Source organism: Chaetodon trifascialis, chromosome 13 (assembly GCF_039877785.1).
Source record: "Chaetodon trifascialis isolate fChaTrf1 chromosome 13, fChaTrf1.hap1, whole genome shotgun sequence".
NCBI lineage: Eukaryota > Metazoa > Chordata > Actinopteri > Chaetodontiformes > Chaetodontidae > Chaetodon > Chaetodon trifascialis.
In genome coordinates this window covers 12,974,957-12,993,699 of record NC_092068.1, presented here as the reverse complement: position 1 = coordinate 12,993,699, position 18,743 = coordinate 12,974,957, and the positions used below count along the sequence as shown (strand labels likewise).

General features: G+C 38.9%; 1 protein-coding gene across 1 annotated transcript in view; it reads right to left on the bottom strand.

Moving 5' to 3' along the window:
- The window catches only part of eys (eyes shut homolog), a 142,898-nt gene that overhangs the window by 102,897 nt on the left and 21,258 nt on the right, over positions 1-18,743 (bottom strand). The window contains exons 8-19 of the mRNA XM_070977284.1: positions 18,434-18,573; positions 16,609-16,772; positions 16,200-16,453; positions 14,528-14,632; positions 10,531-10,653; positions 8,183-8,296; positions 6,886-7,008; positions 6,111-6,224; positions 5,268-5,501; positions 4,437-4,559; positions 4,235-4,348; positions 630-743 (exon numbers count right to left, since the gene is read on the bottom strand). Of these exons, the coding sequence (XP_070833385.1) occupies positions 630-743; positions 4,235-4,348; positions 4,437-4,559; positions 5,268-5,501; positions 6,111-6,224; positions 6,886-7,008; positions 8,183-8,296; positions 10,531-10,653; positions 14,528-14,632; positions 16,200-16,453; positions 16,609-16,772; positions 18,434-18,573 (1,722 nt within the window). The remainder of the gene's footprint in view (positions 1-629; positions 744-4,234; positions 4,349-4,436; positions 4,560-5,267; positions 5,502-6,110; positions 6,225-6,885; positions 7,009-8,182; positions 8,297-10,530; positions 10,654-14,527; positions 14,633-16,199; positions 16,454-16,608; positions 16,773-18,433; positions 18,574-18,743) is intronic.

The window sequence follows — 18,743 nt, the reverse complement described above, 5'->3', positions numbered from 1 at the left end:
TGTGTAATTATACCCTAAAACAAACTTCTGTTTCCTTGCCTGAACATGATAAATGAACTGACTGGTGTTTTCATTCACAATTAGTGAATGAAAAGTCTCCTTCCCCAGTTTGGCAGTCATGCTCCATGTTGATTTAAAACGTGGCAAATTGCATTCAGTACGTGGTGGTGAGACTGAAGTGTGGTGCAATGCTAACGCTCTCCACTAAAATGCTCACTGTGGTAAATACATCACCATGTTAGCACTGTGAGCATGTTAGCATGTTCTTGTTATTTAGCTCAAAGCACTGCTGTGCATGAGTTCAGCGTCTGAAAGGACTGAGCAGGATGTGAACACAACCTGTATAATATAATATAGTCTAATACAATAGCCATGCAATACCTCTGTTAACCTTACACTGTAAAGCTTAAACCTCTGACAAGTGTTGATTAATGTTTGGTACCATGCTTTGTGGGTTTTTTTTTGTTTTGGAGCACAATCCAAAATATTTCCATATATCCCATTATGGGTAGAATGGTTTCATATCAGCTGGAAGCTACTGTGTACATGCACTGCAGTGTACATATTTCATCCAGGTAAAAATATACAAAAATACTCCTTACCCAAATATATAAAGTGTGTTCACTAACCTGTAAAGCCAGGCATGCAGACACATCCATATCCATGCACAAGGTCAACACATGTGGCATTGTGCAGACAGGGGGAAGATATGCACTCATCTATGTTGACTTCACAATAGTCTCCTGCAAAGACACATTTAAACAAGTCAGTGGTCAAAATGCGCCATACTGCCGCTTTGATTTGTAAACTTTTATGACTCATGCTTTTACAGTTTCCCTCAACTTTGTAAAATATATGTTGCATTTGATTTAAAGCCTCTTCACGTTGATGACTGGTGACATCTTCAATCCCTCGGTTGCAGTATATTAAGACAGTTGTCACAAAAATTAACTCAGCCAGATATTTCACGTGGAATAAACACATTTTTACTGTTCTGCTAGCAAAATGAATTTGACAATGATATATTTTGAATATTCAACACAAACAGGGGATTTAAATGCAGATGTCAAAGTTTTAACAGCGAAACAAATGTAGTGTTCCTGTACAAAAAACAACATTTATTTTGTATACGACACAAAGAACTGTTCATGTAATGTAGAATATAGATTATTCTCTTGGTGATTCTCATTTTCTCTGACAATAGAAAGCAGATCAGCTGCACACAGTAAGTAAGCCTCGAAATGACTTTTCTGCAGCACTATTTTACACATTTACAGTCTCTGCAAGCTTTGGAGGAGGCTGTTATAGTGTGAAATTCTAAAATCGGTAGAGGTCTTTGAATTACAGCAGCACAGTGTACTGTTTGTGCTGCTCTTATAACATGCGGACTGAGGGTTAGCACAAGTTAAGTGTTGACGCACTGAGGTTCTCGAACAGATGCTGTCAATACTGATGCTCAGTTCAGCCAAAAACACTTCGATCTCTCTGAAAGACTTTGGAGAAATGCAAAAATTTGTATGAATCCACTTATTGCTGGCAGATGTTACAGCAGGTTTGCTCGCTTTCGTACTTTCTGTATACACATCACTATTTGTCTCGGTCTATTCTCCGAATTGACCTCATAATTGGATTCCTAGTATAAACCAACTGCATTCAGAAATTAAATCCTATTACACGATTGTTTTCAGAGTTATTGTCAGATTACCATAAAATTTGGTCTGGATGTTCATGGTTCCAAGAGGATGATTACAGCTCCATGGATTTCCTCTAGTTCAAACACCTGGCCATGAAATTTACTGGTCAAATTAATGCTCCCTGGGGGATAAACCCATCTACAGTTTTTGGAGGACAAATAGTCAACTTTATACATAAAATATCAAAAACAAATCTCTAGACTTCCATAGAATTTGTTCTGGATATTGGTCTCCAGTGGTTGACTCTTGACCTCTCTGCTGGTACCACCATCAGGCCAGTTAATACAGTAATGCCATGCAGCTTGCTGAACACATTTCTGCTCCCACTGGAATAAACCCTTTGGATTTTATTGACTCCATGTCCTTTATTCAGTCATTGCCCAAAAGATAAATATTACAATTTAGCCTCAATTCTGGTAAAACAACTTGAGTCAAGCAAAACGAAGACTGCTATAATTTCATTCTTCTGTCCAACACTCACATATTATGGGGTGCAATGAATACCGCAGGCTCTAGTGGTCTGGTAGCGATGCTTTTGAGTGCTAGTTTTGTTGAGGAAAGGATAAGCACTAGAAAAATCTGAACAGTATAAACTAGAAGGGCTCTCAGAGCACAGACCTCCGCCAAAGCCAACAGTACACTTTTCTATGATATACAAATCTGCAAATGCGAATTCATGGCCAGCCTTATTGTTTTTTCTCATGAAGTGTAAAGTTTGAGCACTTGATTGCAGACAATTCACATTTGGTTGTGAGAAAGAGTACAATAAGTTGCATGATGTGTGTGTGTATTGACACTTCCATGGCTGCACCACCGAGGTCAACAACTGCTTTCTGTATGATGTTTGAGCAACAAGTGTTGGCTACCCCAGAGGATTACGGGCACCCGTGAATGTGGATTGTGATGTGGAGTCATGACAGTAACAATATTGCATACAACAATGTATATTCACTAACATCCTAAAACATAGTGGTATCACTATATAGTCCATATTTTCTATTTTTTTCAGGTGCAAGGTTCAAAATTGTTGTTTCCCTAAGTGTATCATCCATGGAAGTATTTGTGATTTTGACCAGAGTATTTACAGTAAACGCATAAAATGAGTTTTCAAGTTAAGACACCCACACGATTAAGCACATCACCTGCCACACACCATGAGCAGAGAGCCATGTCCCTCTCCACATAAAAAAATATAGTCCTGATGGGATTTATGTGGCTCCTCTGGAACCGTACCTCAATAAAAGGTTTCTATTATTGAGAGGCATCAAGACTGAGGGGAATGATGGAATGTAATCAAAAATTGTTTGCTGCCGTAAATCCTAAAAACGCACAGACTGACAGCCAGGGCATAGGACACCTTTCCATTCCTGCAATATATCTATAATAGCACCTGCAATTTAGGGAAAAGTGCAATAAGAGTTATGACTAAAGCCCCTCTGATTGCAGTCAATCATGCTGTTTAATGAGTGTATTAGCAGGCACATTTTGACAGATTCAACTTTACACTGTTTACACTGATGTTCTGTTTGTCATACTATGTGACATCACATCATATTTCATGTAAAGTATTTGAATGGCATGGAAATAGAAAGTGATCAACACTTGGCTGGACAGACTTGTTCCATGTACTGCATTGACACAAACTGTGATAGTACACAACACAAATAACATTAAACATACTTTACATAAACCCTGTTCTGTTATTCCACCTGAAATTAAATGAACTGGCCTGCATGTGCTGTATTGACTGTTCTTACTGTTCTTGTCTTCCTTATGTTGTTTTACCAGTGTCTTTTTATCTTAATAATAACAATCAATAACAATAATAATAATAATAATAATAAACATAATTAAAAGTGCACCCATACATGTTAAATTACATCTTGTCGGCATTATGTTGGAATTACATCTGTTCAAGAAGCTTCAGTAGCAAATTAGAAATTCATAAGAAAAAGTTTGGGGCTGTTTTAATGACTACTGTTGTTATGGTAACCAAGTGTGCAATTTCTAGATGAAGATTAACTGGTTTTATAACATGTAATAACATTATAAAAATAAGTCATCTAACTAATTCAAGCCTCATTCATGACCAGTTATATGACACTGTAAGTTAAAACTGTCTGTATGAGTAATGTGTTGCTGATTACAATACTTTTGCATTTCCAAAATAACTGCAGAAGTGGAACTAATATTATATTTGGCTATACAAAACAGCTATATTATGGTATAATAATAATAATCACTACCTCAGCATAGCCTTGTCTCTATGGCAACGTTAGTTTACCCTCTGACTGGTATTTTACTGACAAGCTTTAGCAGAACCGTTTTCCTCCTCGTGTCAAACAACAGATGCGCTCTCATTTTAATCTATGCAGCTGTCTGCATCGGCTCCACGCTGGCTTGAGTCTAAGCTGTATCTCATAACCATAACAAGACCTAAAGTGTCTATTTTATCAACAATGAACACTTAAATGTGAAGTTGATACCCAAATAAGGCACAGATAAATACACTGTGTGTAACACAGTCATTTGTAAAATACCTGTGGTTCCAAGAGGACACTGGCAGCTGAACGAGTTGAGCTCATCAATGCAGGAGCCTCCATTTTGACAAGGCAGGCTGAGACATTCATTCACTTCAATCTCGCACCTATTTCCTAAGAAAGTATGAAAGGTGCACAACATGTTGACACAGTGCTTCTGTGAATAAATTGACACTTTAACTCACAAAGAATACTCACTTACCGATAAATCCAGGTGCACAGAAGCAACTGTAGCCACTGAGAGCATCTTTACAAATGCTCAGGACTCCACATGGCTTTTCTTCACAGTCATCAATGTTTATCTCACAAAACTGGCCTGTTAAACCTGCAGACAGAGAAGATGTTCAGTGGGATGTCTCCATTTCAGAGGAGTTATGACTGCTGGCTGTTTATACGAACACTGCAGAGTAAAGATCTCTAGTAATGATCATATGATTAGTCCTTAAGAATTCTAATTACAGAGCCAAATAATAACGGTTTGATGTTCTTCCTGTCTCCAATTTCTGTCTAATGTACAACATGTCCAATTACATTTCATTAATTAATGACTAAAGTATTGAGGTGTGATACCAGCTGATTCATAAAATTGAGTGTGAATTACTGCAATGCAATAAAAGTAAAGTTAATTTCCTTTTTTTAACTGATACAATCTAAATATTACCTTAGAAATATTAGGTGGCATCTGCCACACTCTGAGTAAAACGTTATATAATGACGGTATATTCCACTGATTGCAAACTTTTCCTTTGATAAAACAGCAAGAGGAGACGTTTGGGTCCTAAGTGGGCAAACAGGTATTCCAAGCATCATCACTGCTTTGAAGTCAGCTCACAACCTGATGAACTGAGCCCTGACTTGCACATTTCATAAGGCTGTTGCGTGTTGTTGCTTAAGGCCAAAGAGATTAGACTCCCACAGAGAAGGAAGCTGAACAAGGGAAAGCATCAAACCGGGAGTGTGTCTGCTATGTGCATGCTTCATTCGAGGAACTGCCTCCATTTGAAACAAGCCCCTGCTGGATGGTGAAACCTACCTGGTAAACAATCACACTTGAACCCCCCCGATAGATCCACACACGCTGAGCCGTGCTGACACAGACCATCAGCACAGTGGTTTATAGGTGTTTTGCAGTGCAGCCCCGTGTACCCATGTTGACACACACATCTATAAGTATTTGCCAACTCTTCACAGTGGAGCGTCCCTTCAGGGTCGCAAGGATTTGACACACATTGGTTCACAGATGAGGAGCAGTCATTGCCATGGAATCCTGTAAGAGGTGGGATCAAAGAAGTGATTGATGTGCTGTGCTGTGTACAGTATCCCCCTGCCTTCCCACGTCTGGCACACACCGTAGATTGTGATTTCACGTAATGCCGTCATCGCCAGTATTTTTCCTCACTGCTGATTTACATATTTTATCCAGCTAGAGCCTGAAGCACTAAAACCAAGGAGGGATTTCTGCAACAGTACAACCCACAGAAGGGAAAAAAACTGTGGTGTGTGTGGCTTTTTTTCACCAATTGTAACCAATTTGTGGATTTGTACATGTGCTCGCTAATGGCATTCACTTACAGTAGGTAAAAGCTGTTTTGGTGATACCACAGTAATCAACACTAATATGTTTTCATGTGAACAAAGGGCTGAATGAATGATTCATGTAGACTAAGGCAAGAAGAGCACATGACACACTGGTTATAATGATTATATTGCTTAGTACTATTTTGTGCTGAGCACATTATCACGTTTACATTTCTAGATGAAATTACTGCAGAAATGATTAAAGATCAAGCAGCGAGTTTGATCCATACATCAAAACAAAGAGCGAGCTGAACAAATCTATGAACAACTCTACTGTATAAATGCGCCTGTTCAATACCTGGAGGGCAAATACAGAGTATTTCCCCAGCTAAGCTGTGAGTGCAGGTTCCTCCATTTTTGCAGAACTCGACATCTGATGCACATGGAGAGACAGACACGGAGCAATTCTTACCTAAAAGGTAAATAAAGTTTGCTAATTAAGCGCAATAAAGATAAACACCACCAACAACAAAAAAAAATCACCAACATAATGACACATCTCAAACGAAAGTGTGTGACTGCAGAGAGTGACAACCATGAACGTGGTGAAGCAGCATGATGTGAGGTAAGTGTGTGTTCAGTAATGGAGTCAGTAGGGGTGATACTTTAGCGTAACTGCCATATCTTTGTACTTTGAGTGTATTTCAGTTTCTTCCCACAGCCAAAGCCACAGATACTTTATTTAGTCTATTTTCCGCAGGCCTATAGTGTTACAGTACAAGTATGTACAAAACTCTGTGCTAGTAATGTACATTTTAGCATTTTGTCAGCTTGAATCAGTATTACTGTAAATGTTCCTGTGCTGGCTTCAATGAAAGATAGACAGCACCCTCTTTAGATTTTTTTAAACAATAAATTATCTTAAATTCTACATTGTTCTATATTCAGTTGGCACGGGAGGAGAAACAAAGATATCTTTATAGCCCATCAGCTGCAGTCTGTCTGAGATTGGTGAATGAGCTCTTAGATTAGACAGTGGGAGCACTCTGATGGTTATCACTGCTGAAGAGTCATCAATCTGCACTATTTTCATTAAAACCTAAACTATGAAAATGATGACACAGATAACTCACCAGCAAAGCCCGAAGGACAGATGCACTCATAGTCTGCAACCAGGTCAATACATGTGGAATTATTGGCGCAGTATCCATGGACACATTCATCATAGTTGATTTCACAGTTCAACCCCCCAAACCCTGGCAAAAAGAGAGAAAGAAAAATCTCATCAGAGATGGCTCGTGAATGTCAGTAAAATACCAGAGTTGAAAAGATACTAATTACTATCAAGTTGCACCGAAAAGCAATTTATTACTGTTGTGAAATTTTGCTTGACTTTTCACCGCAAACTTGTCACAAGTAAACAAGTACATAATACGAAGACCAGACTGCATCACAGTCTGAAAGTGAGGGGATAAATTAGACTTTGTCGTATTGTGTGTGAATGCTGGATTAACATTTTTTTGTATGGAGAGTTAAATCAGCACATTTGATATTTTGAGAATAAAAGGTTAAAGTCACAAAGTAAAAGTGAGCGCCGCCAATTTCTGACATTTTAGTCCCCCATAAATATATTCCACCGCATGGTCACGCTACAAAATGACTATCATTAGCACTGTCACACACTGCAGCTACAGGAGGCCCATGACTAATGCTTGGCTATCAGCACCATCGGTGCAGGTCAAATTCTCATCATTTCTCAAACTGACCATGGAACCAATTTCCACCTCTCTCCATGTCATAAAATTTGACAATTATCCTGACTTCATTAAAAATGCATAACAGGCTTCACCAGCAATCAAGGTTTAATCAGAGGTACGTCTCACAGGTAAGATGTCAACTGGACCAAGAAATTATTGGAAAAATAGCTGAGATTCATTCCCTCTTTCTGCACTGATGCGAGTGACAGTTTATGATGGAGTGATTTTGGGAGAAATTTAAAGCAAATATTTGTTGATTTTTCTGTCAGCCAGGAAACATGAGAAACTGTGTCATTGACGCTGATTAGCTCCTGCTCTTTGGCTCAAAGTGTGCTAATCAGCTAAATGACCTGTTGAGTTGATAAATTTGGTTTAAGGAAAAATTCCAACTTATTGAAATGATTAGAAAATAGTCCATTGTCTCTCATTAGGTCCAAGAGGCAAGATATTACTATATTCCAAACAACTGTCCCTTTTCCTCCTTCTTTACTTCTTTAATTCATTGGGGAAAAGGTTCCAGTCCAGCCTGGAAATGCCTTTTTCATTTGAGCCACAGTCATAACTCCAGCGCTGAAACTGGTCGGCTGCACGCTTAAAAACCAACAAAGGTCTGAATTAGCCACATAATCGTATCAGCTCTACTATTGGGGGATCTAACTGCATTGCAACTTACCCTCTGAGCAGAAACACTGATACCGGTCAATGCCGTCCACACAGCTACCACCGTTCTGGCATGGCTTTGACTCACATTCGTTGAGATTTACTTCACAGAATAACCCTCCAAACCCTGCAGCATATATATATAAAAACACTGTTATTGGAATTCTTTTGCCCACTTTCATTCCTCAGCCAATTAGGATCAGCATGACTTTGTTATCGCAAACAAAAGCTGGTTTTCAAAGGCTGTATTGATTCAAAGAGCTTGCTGGGCACATGCAGACTCAGTTCACTGGATCATTTAATCATGTTTAATAAGAGCCAGTCATTGCCCTTCTGATTTATTACATTAAACAAGCCAAATCCAGTGATTTTTAAGATCAAAGTCAATCTATACACAAAGGGAACCACATGAAACAAATACCATGCATCAGTGCACATGTGTAAATGCACACGGACACACAGGCCATTAAAGAGATATGAAACATGTCAGTGTTTAAGGGACATTATTGCTGGTGCTACACAGGCTATTTGTGGGTCAACCTGACACTGATCTACCAAAGAGCATTTGTTCTATCATTGTGTACAATGTAAATGTTTCACAGAGTCAGCTGAGGACTAAACGGAGCATAATGGATGCATCTGGAGATGCACTTCACAGCTAGGGATGTGCAAAAATGAATATAAAAAGAACAGTCAGAATAAGCAGTTTTCCTCCAAAATAATACTGTAGCATTACACAGAAACAAGAGCAACAACCAAACAAAAACAAGTGCTGCATTGCGAAAACCTACTGTATAACAAAAACTGCCTCATGCCAAGTGGGCTTTTAAACAACAGCTTTTAGAGCTCACATAATTTTTTGGCAAAAATAAGTCTTGCTCTGCAAAGTTGTTCCTTCGAAATAGATGCTAATGTAAAACAAGTAATGCTGCTGTCGGAAACTGTTTATTGGCTGTAAAAACAATTATTGCCCAGTGAAATCTGATCTTCAAACACTTGAATTACTAAAAGAATCTGTGAAGATCTTCTGCAGCGACCTTCAAATCAAGCCAGGACTGTATTTCCCATTTTTTCATTGCACTTGATAAATATGAAATACGCAGAAATCATGCATGCAAAATCCACCATTTTCAGTTCATCCAACGTTCTCAATCAAGGCTACGATCTGGTGTGTGTGCTAAACATTAGGTCAAAAGGTTGACAGCGTGGGGTACACAGTGAAGTGCAGGAGGGTATGAATAACATTTTTTTTGGAAGCCGAGGCCGCAAACCTGAAACATTAAGACAAGACAGCATCTCGCAGTTTGCCCTTGAGAAGCGATCTGGGTAGAGCAGCTCACTGCAGGTTGCTTTCATTTACATAAGAAATCACTCACAATCCTTCACTTTGACATCTGCCGAGCATAAGTGCAACAGGAGTAATGGAGTTACGGTTATTGATTGGGTTACATGAACTTCTATGTAATAGCCATTCATTTGAAAAGAGATAGCGGAGCTGGTGTGGAGTCCTGTCGACTGAATTATGATTGGCTTGGCAGGAAAAATGTTTTTATTTCAAATACTGTTAACTGTATCCAGGAATGAGCTGCATGACTTCCTGTGCATGTGCACACAGTGCTATACTGGCACTCTGTCACTTGCTATATATCCTCGACTTTCAAGACTCTGAAGTCTGGTTACCTCTGGCAAGCTTCAGAGTATCTAATAGGTCAAGCCTCTTCCACTTGCTCCAGTGTTATCCCTGTCACTGCTGGCAGCTCCGGCTGTGATAAAACTGTCATCCTCGTGGAGGGGATCAGAGGGACTTGACTGACACACACACACAAAATTCAGTTTTTTTGTAGGAATTTTCAATTTAATCTGTGTAAATGAGCATAAGCACATGATTATCAGATGATTATGAAGGTGTAAAAACACCTGTGAAGATCCTCAGTCATCCAGGTCATGGTTATCCAAGGAGGGTTGAATCAAGGGCAACTGGACTTGTTTGCAGAAACCTGAAAAGCCCCCTGGAGGAGAGGAGAAATGTTTTCAAGTTTCTATATCCCAGTCCAGCTGCCCTTGATTCAACCCTCCTTGGACAAGATGTGAAAACTCTCTGCACCAGTTTTGGGACACATGAGAAGGACTCGTCGTGCAGTCTTGATCTGATGAAACAAAAAAGTGGACACGCTTCTTGATCTACAGACAGCTTAACATTAGCTGAAGCTGCAGTATTTACCATACAGCAACATACTCCTTTTAGTACAGAGAACTTGGTCAGTAAGCAACAGAAAATGTTCTCAGTGTCACCATGTGCTCATTTTCCACCTATTAATACACCCACATGACAAATATAACACCTGTTCAAGGCTTGCTCACCTCTTTCACATATGCATGAGACATTCTGTCCACCCTTGGTCTCAGCACATATTAATGTGTGTTTGCTACATATCCCAAATGAGCAGAGGTCAATATCCACAGAGCAATCTTTCCCCTTGAACCCTGTAGTGAAAAATGAGAAGGGAGTGAATGAAATGGAGAATGGAAGTGCAGCTAAACCCTGGAAAATAAGAAATAAGGGCTGAATTCAGAAAACAGTAACAAACATTGTGCAACATTTATTTATGTATGTTTTATTGGGCAAAGACACCTTTTCTTTAGCGGATTAATGGGGGTATTGATTCTTCCCCTTGCAATCTACCTGCTATGCAGTATGCTAATTGAGTGAATAATTGACAGAGACCCACCACACCAAACTGATCTATATCACATTTATCTGCCCCACCAAATGCATGTCTGCATGTCACTGATAGATACCCATGTCAATATCTATTGTTGTAAATAAAGCACAGACAGATGGTGTGACTGATACTCATTACGTGTTTGCACAAATAAAGATGACTTAAAGGGAGAGTCCTGAAATAGATTACTGTGTTTTTCGCTGACATCACACTGTCCAACCTGTGCCTATAAAGTCATGTAAAACACTGCTTCCAAAAAAGTCCAAAAAGCTAAATCTTTTTGACATATAATCAATTGAAAACAGCACAAAGACAATATACTTCATGTTTTGCCTCATCAGCTTCATTGATTTTTGCATAAATGCTTATTCTGAATTTGATACAAGCAACACGTTTCAAGTTGGGCGCAACTAAAGACTGGGAAAGTAGTGGAAAGCTCCAAAAACACCTGTTTGGATCATTCCACAGGTAAACGGGTTCCTTGGTAACAGGTGATAGTATCATGACTGGGTATGAAAGGGACATCCTGGAAAGACTCAGTCGTTCACAAGCAAGGATGGAGTGAGGTTCATCACTTTAAGAACATGATTCTACTACATGGTGAGTTTGTTTGAAAATGATTTCATTCTGTTTTTATTGATGTTTTATACGGCGTCCTAATTTCTTGGGAATCGGGGTTATAGGGAAAAACATGAAGATCTTTTACATTTAATTTACATTTAATTGTTACTTTCACAAAGGCTTTAGGGAGTCTAGTGGAATATTTGGGCTTTTAAGTGCAAAATGTTCCAAATTCAAACTCAAGCTAACCAAAAACCTCTTTAAACCAGAAGCCTCTAAACAGGAAGAATTTACCCATATCTCCATCACTTTAATCTGTGTGCAGTCGCTGTCTGCAAAGTAGGTCTCACTCAGTGAAATATTTCTAACATCACTTCCTAATGCCTTTTATCAAGACTTCAGTACACTTCAGTCTGCACTTTCTTTACATTGTAACCTGCATTCAAAGCAGCAGACTTTACTTCAGCACATCTATCTAGATGTTTGATGACCTTCCAACTACCCTTTTCTCATCATATTATGTATTGCCTTGACTAGTTAATGGACAGCTATTGCCTCCAACAGAGTGTTTCAGAAGTGTTTAATAACCAATTGTGCGTGCAATTCACTCTGAGGTTAATGTTGCATGAAGGAATGTCACATTTACAGTGTCACCATCTCCAAATGGGACTCCCTCTTCAGACAACTACCAGTGGCTCAGCCCAACTCTGCTGCAGAAAGAAAGGCGCAAAGTAAAACTGTTTTTCATTTTATCTCAAAATGCACACCATTAATAAGACATACTGTAATGAATTGTGGAATACACTGAAGTCCTCACGTACTGATGTTCAGTGGTTAATGATAACAACCATGGATCATAACTATTCCTTGGCTCAGAGAACTGTGTTCATCAGCAAATTTAATCACCTCTCATCAACAATGTTCTGATTGCTTCACTGAGCTGAAAAACTGAAAATCATGTTCTTGGATAGAAATCACCGAATAAATAAATAAAATGAGTAACTGTTATATACGATTATGAAAACTGCATCCGCACCAAAAGGTTTTGGGCTTTCTTTGTTGGGATGTGTGTGTTAGCCGGATAAATACAACACAGAATTCAATGAAATTTGGTGTGAAGTCAGGTACATTGAGGAAAGAGTGATTGGTTTTCACTCCTACTGTCAAATTTTTTTCTGGATTAAATGTTTGTCTGACCATTCCTTCTACGTGTGACCAGTCTCTACTAAATTTGGTACAAAGATTATTGAAAAAGTCACATCATAGTGTGACACCAAACCATTTTCCTGGTGTTGGTTTGAAACTTCTTGTAGATGTATGCTCAAATAAAAAGTCGAACTTGCTGAATGTCTTTTGCAGTACCCAAATTCAGATTAGATTAAGACATGCGCATTGCAAGTCACCTAGAAAGAAATAGTGGCACGACAGCAACATTATGAATTTAAATAGTACTTCATGGTCATGAGTGACTCAGTCATGACAGGATTTGGGCATTCTCCAAAAATCCATGGCTGCCATCAGTTAATTAGCATGATTGCCAATCATGATGTGTGTTTTGATGCAGATCCAGATGCAGATTAAACATTGGAGGACTGCGCAAACTTGGCTGGTATACAGGAGAGCTTTCTGGTGTACTTCTTGCATCATTTCGTCAAAATAATAATAATAAAAAAAAGGCTACAATGACAAAAGTGCAGTACTGTACTATAGCTAAAAACAGGAAATGGTGGCAAAAATGGGTCTGAGCGCAGGATTGGAAAATAGTGATAGTCTTTTCTGATTCTCTCTTTGCTTTTGTAGGGAGAAGCAAGCGAACCTAACAGGCCATTTATCTAATTGAATTTCTGAAAAGATAAAGTGATCAAAAACACCTGTCCATAAATCTGTCAATGGAATCAAAACAGTAATGGAAGCTTTATAGACACATTGGTGTTCTGTTTTGGCCCAAATCTAATTTGAGCAAAAGGCAGAAAAACAATGAGAGCAGATTATTTACAGTGATGCATTTACTGCATCCGTAATGTCATAAAAATACACCATGTAACATGTGCTGTACTGTACTGTGAGTCAGTGCAGTGCATGTTTAAATGACTTCACCTACATTTGTGTTGATTGATCACGCAGAAGAATAGAGGCCTATTTGGCTGAGGGACATGCACAGAGAACCAAAATAAGATGTACAATGACAACAAAACAGTGCTGACATTGTGTCATTACATCAAATTTAACCATCCTAAGCATGAGGGTTGACTTTCAGAGGAACACAAAAACAAAACATCAAGCATGACCCGTGCAGCTCTTCTGCCTTTGTGGAATATATTAAGAAAATAATTTACCAAAACAGACACAGCCAGAATGTATTTTGTGTCCTGTCAACACCTATGCTTTGTAGATTTTATTTTTCAAATATTTGTCTGTAATCCTGTTCTGTGGATTGTGGCTGTTTACCGTCGAATGTGACATTGGACTTGTAATGCCAAGTGGGCTGGCGGCAGCATTCTGACTCGTGCAATCAAGGAGTGATTAAGTATTTTATTAGGGCGTCGTAAAATCAGCAGCACACTGAGGAATGCAGCACCACCCTCTATTATGGACTGATTAAGGATGCTTTCTGGAACATGTCTTATAAAATATTTGGAATATCGAAAGGTATAAAACACAGCGTCACAGCAGAAGTGCTGGAAACTGAACCTCAGTCTAATTAGGGGAGTCATGTTGATATGCAAAGAAAACTTGCAGGTCGACTGAAGTCGATTTTAACCTGGACTCCAAAACATAAAAGGTGAAAAACTAATCTTTTTTTTTTCAAACTGTAACCCATAATAGAGACTTCTATTAGCTTGTGTGGAGCCTTTTAGGTGCTTATTTCCACTGGTTTCTAGCCTGCATGCAAACTTTCAAAAGACTGGGGTAACTGATAATTCCAGACTTTGCTATCTTTGGATGCACATCTTGAACAAAAACTGAAAAATGATCCAAATAAACAAACAAGTTTGTAGAATCCCAAGGCACAGTATACAGAAAATGAATAGCATGATATTTTTGTAAACATGTACCAAGTACTTGGTACTTACCAAGAGGACAATGACAAATGTAGTCATTTATCAGATCCATACACGAGCCTCCATTTAGACAAGGCTGCGACCAGCAATCATTTACATTCTCAGAGCAGGTCCTTCCTGCAGGATAAAGACAGAGAAACAAATCAACTCTGTTTAACGTCACATGGAACACAGTTTAAAATATGCTTTAACCAATACATTTTACCGTCACTGTGGACATTTAATAATTACAGCTCTAATACAGGAATAGTGATTCTAACCACAACAATATTCAGAGCAGATGCAGTACAAATTCCTGTTTATTTTCTAAACAATGAGCAGCACCTGGTTTATTGAAGACAGGATTTTATTTCATGAGGCAGCTGATTACCTCAATCTCTACTGGCTCAAAATGTGATTGAATCATTATGTGTTCAGCGTGTTGCAGCTTGTATGTATGCACAAATAGTGTAACCTCAATTTCAGTATCCTCTAGGCAAGAGTTAGATATGGGATTGATTTAAGATTTTACTGACAAATTTAAAGCTCCTCTGTGTCTGGCCTGTGGCGGTATTTCAGACCTCTGAGTTCTCTATGAGCTGGAGAGCTCATAGAGAGCTAACAGCCTGACATCCTCAGGCACTGCTCCTCTATCTGCACTGTTGTCTACACCAAAGGTAACTGTACTTTTGCCATCATGACCCCACACACTGGCAAATGCTCTGTTAATCATGTACTGTAAGATACTCACATAATTAAGGCAGCCGCTGAGTGTACCTCCAGTCTAAGTGTACTGTACAGGACACGCTTTATACTACACACTCTGTGATACTGAGCCACATCATTATGCCAATATTAATGAATTCAACTGCTTAGACATTTCTGCACTGTTCAGTTTAGACAATTTCATCACACATGGCCAAGATTGGTAATGTTAACAGTCCACAATAGGCCAAATGTCTAAAAAACAGACAGACTGTTTTGAAGGTACATCATCTAACCCCAAATATAACTGGTTTATTTGCATTTTGGCATGGTTATATATAATATAAACATTTTTACAATATTTACTCTGCAAGTTTAAACATAAGAAAGTTTAACTGAGTCAATTTAGCCTTAAAGACATCTGGTAAACATGGCACAGATGTTGTGTGAATATCAAAAACTGGTGCGTTCATTAACAGTGTTAAATGAATGCATACCTCCAAGCTACAAGCTTTTGCCTGTGGTTAAGTTCTAAATAATTATTCAGTCATACAAGCAAATTATCTTTATTACTACATTCATTATTGCAATGAAATGGACCCGATTTTTATGTCACTATAAATCTGGTTAATGCATAATGCATAATGATTTACACAAGAAGATCAAGTTCCCAATATTATCAAAGAGCATTAGCATTTTTTCTGTTCGTATGTCTGAATTTCAATCATTTCAACATATAGTGATTCCAATTTCCCAGCTAAGCAAATCATATGTAATTCAACCTGCATATTTTACCAGACCACTGACACATAACAAAATTCAGTATGAAAACTGCATCTAATGTTCAATAATCTTGCACTTTCCGAGTGAATGCTGCATATTTCTGTCTCCAGTATCTAAACATTTGAGCACTAAATCCTGCTCTAAAACCCAGTGTTCCTGTGGCTGGCTATACTAATGGCTGTAAATAGGCTCACATTCGTATCAGATGGTCTCATACCCTCAAATCCTGGGGGACAGTAGCAGCGATAATCACTGATTAGGTCCACACAGGTAGCTCCACTTGCACAAGGGAAGCTGTTGCACTCATTTGTTTCCAGTTCACAGAGCACCCCTTCAAATCCAAGCATGCAACGGCAGGTGAAGTTGTGCTGCTGGTCCAGGCAAACACCATGTTCAGAGCAGAGATGGCCAACACAGTAATCAATGTCCTCTTCACAGTAGATGCCTGTGTATCCTCTGGGACAAAGGCAGCTAACAATAGATCAAAGAGAATTTCTTAATACTGTATAGAGTAAGAGGAATTCCTTCAACCCTGAAGGAAGAGAACAGCAAATGTCACAGCTTTTACAATCATTGACATTCTGGTGCCTGGATGGCCCGAAGACAATCAAGATTTGAACACTCACCTGTAACCATCAATCTCATCCACACAAGTTGCTCCATTCTGACACCAATGTCGAACACAATCATTGACATTTATACGGCAGTTCTGACCAGACCAACCAGGTTTGCAGATGCAGGTGTAGCTACTGGCATCATTCAGCACACATCGTCCTCCATTGGCACATGGCTGTGGATAGAAGTGAGAGCTGTTAGATACATATGTCATGAGATAAGAGTCACGCCGCTTCATGTGTAAAAATGAAATCGCTTCATCTTGTATTATAATATGTTAGACTGGACTGAGCCCTTTCTGGGCAGAAATATAACCATCACTTTACAATTCAACCCCTTATCATTTCTTGCTCCTGGCTGCCTGAGAATGAGCTTCATTACAGCCACATGACACACTCATGAATACTGATTCATGCTTTAGACTGGGTTCACTCAGTATTCCATGTAGCATCTACATCATGTCTTACAAGACAAGATCAATGGTCATTGCGGGCTAAACCTCCCAAGTGTTCAGTGTAATAAAACAGATACGCCTGCTAGCTGGTACATGTGTATATATAGTAGAGGGGAAACAAAGGGGCAAGGGAAGCGCTGGCTTGTGGAACGGTGTATAATGCAGACATCATGGCATTTCTGTCAGGCGGCCAACACAAGCCTTTCTCCACAGTGAGTGATCATCTCCATCTGTCATCTGAAGTAGATCCTCTGGTCAGGTTTGCTTGCTTTTCTAAATGCAGAGGATGGATTCATCTACGTGCAAAGAAAGCTGTGCATTCAAAAACACAGACATTCAGGCAAATCTTCAGCGGCACTCATCTGTGTCAGGTGGCTGCGGCCTTTTCAGTGCTGTAAATATGTTCTCATTGTGCACGCCAAGAGCAAAACACTGACAAACAATCACACAGTTCCAGCTTTGTCTTCTTGCAACATGACTGCCTGAAAATCTGCAAGATGTGTAAGCACATTTAAACTAAATAAAGGACATAAAATGTGCTTCAATGACTTTAAATATGCAGCAGACTGCCTGTGAATACTGTGAATACACTTCAACTATATAGTCACTAACCAGGTGTTTTTGTGTGTAGAGTTGGTTAATGAGCCAGAATCTGTTATTTAATGACATTTATTGGTTCTTTTATGTTTCAAATGTATCAATAAAAGTCACAAGAATGCAGCAAATTCCCTCATTAGTCAAGAATTTAATACAGCTTTCTTCTCGGTTAAACCAACATACTCCAGAGCTTCAGCACCAGCTGATTGCTGTGTTTATGGATTATCGCATTTGCCGTCAATCTTCCTGTGGGACTTATGCTTATTTTTATCCCTGTGTATAACAAAGGATTATCCCACATTTTATGAATAAGATACTGCATTAATATTTGATAGTTTCTCACTTAAGTCTTCAGTGTTATAATTCAGGTGGTGGTGACAGTTTGCAGATCTTTTCCCGGTCACTGTAAATAACTGTGAATATTCCTACATTATTACTTAACATAGGAAAGTTGAAGTGTTTTAAGCCAGAACAGACTTCTGCAGGGTCACCCTGAAATGCATTCATAATGTACCATCAGCTCCATTAGATATCAGTGTGATTGTTCTGGTGAGTTCTATGTGAGTTCTGTGTTCAAAAAAGATGAAACAGCGTGTGGAAATGTACAAAAAACTTCCTCATTCAGTTGCTTGTTAAGGTTGCCCGCTATTGTGACAGAGAATGCATAGAAATAGCCTGAAGAGACACAAACAGAAGATAAGAAGCTCTTTAAACATGTATCAGACTTAAGAGGGATACAGAGCAGCAGATGAGGACAAACCAACTTTTAAATAGTTGTTACTCACTTGAAGGTTTTGCGGGCAGGGTACACGGCACATATACTTAAGGCCATCTGAGAGATCCAAACACTGAGTCTCTGGCGGACATGTATTGTTGGGTAGAGTGCAAGCGTCTATGTCAACTTCACAATTCTTTCCCAGAAAACCTGATAGAAAAGATTTAATACAGTTAAGGGTTTTTTGAGGAGTAGGACAGTTTCATTTTTAAGTTTGAATATGCAGTTTCATAACGTGCTTCTTCTTGTTCCCCTGTTTGTTCACCTAATCCCTTTGTGCTATTTTAATTTTAATACTCATCTGTAACTATTATCAGATA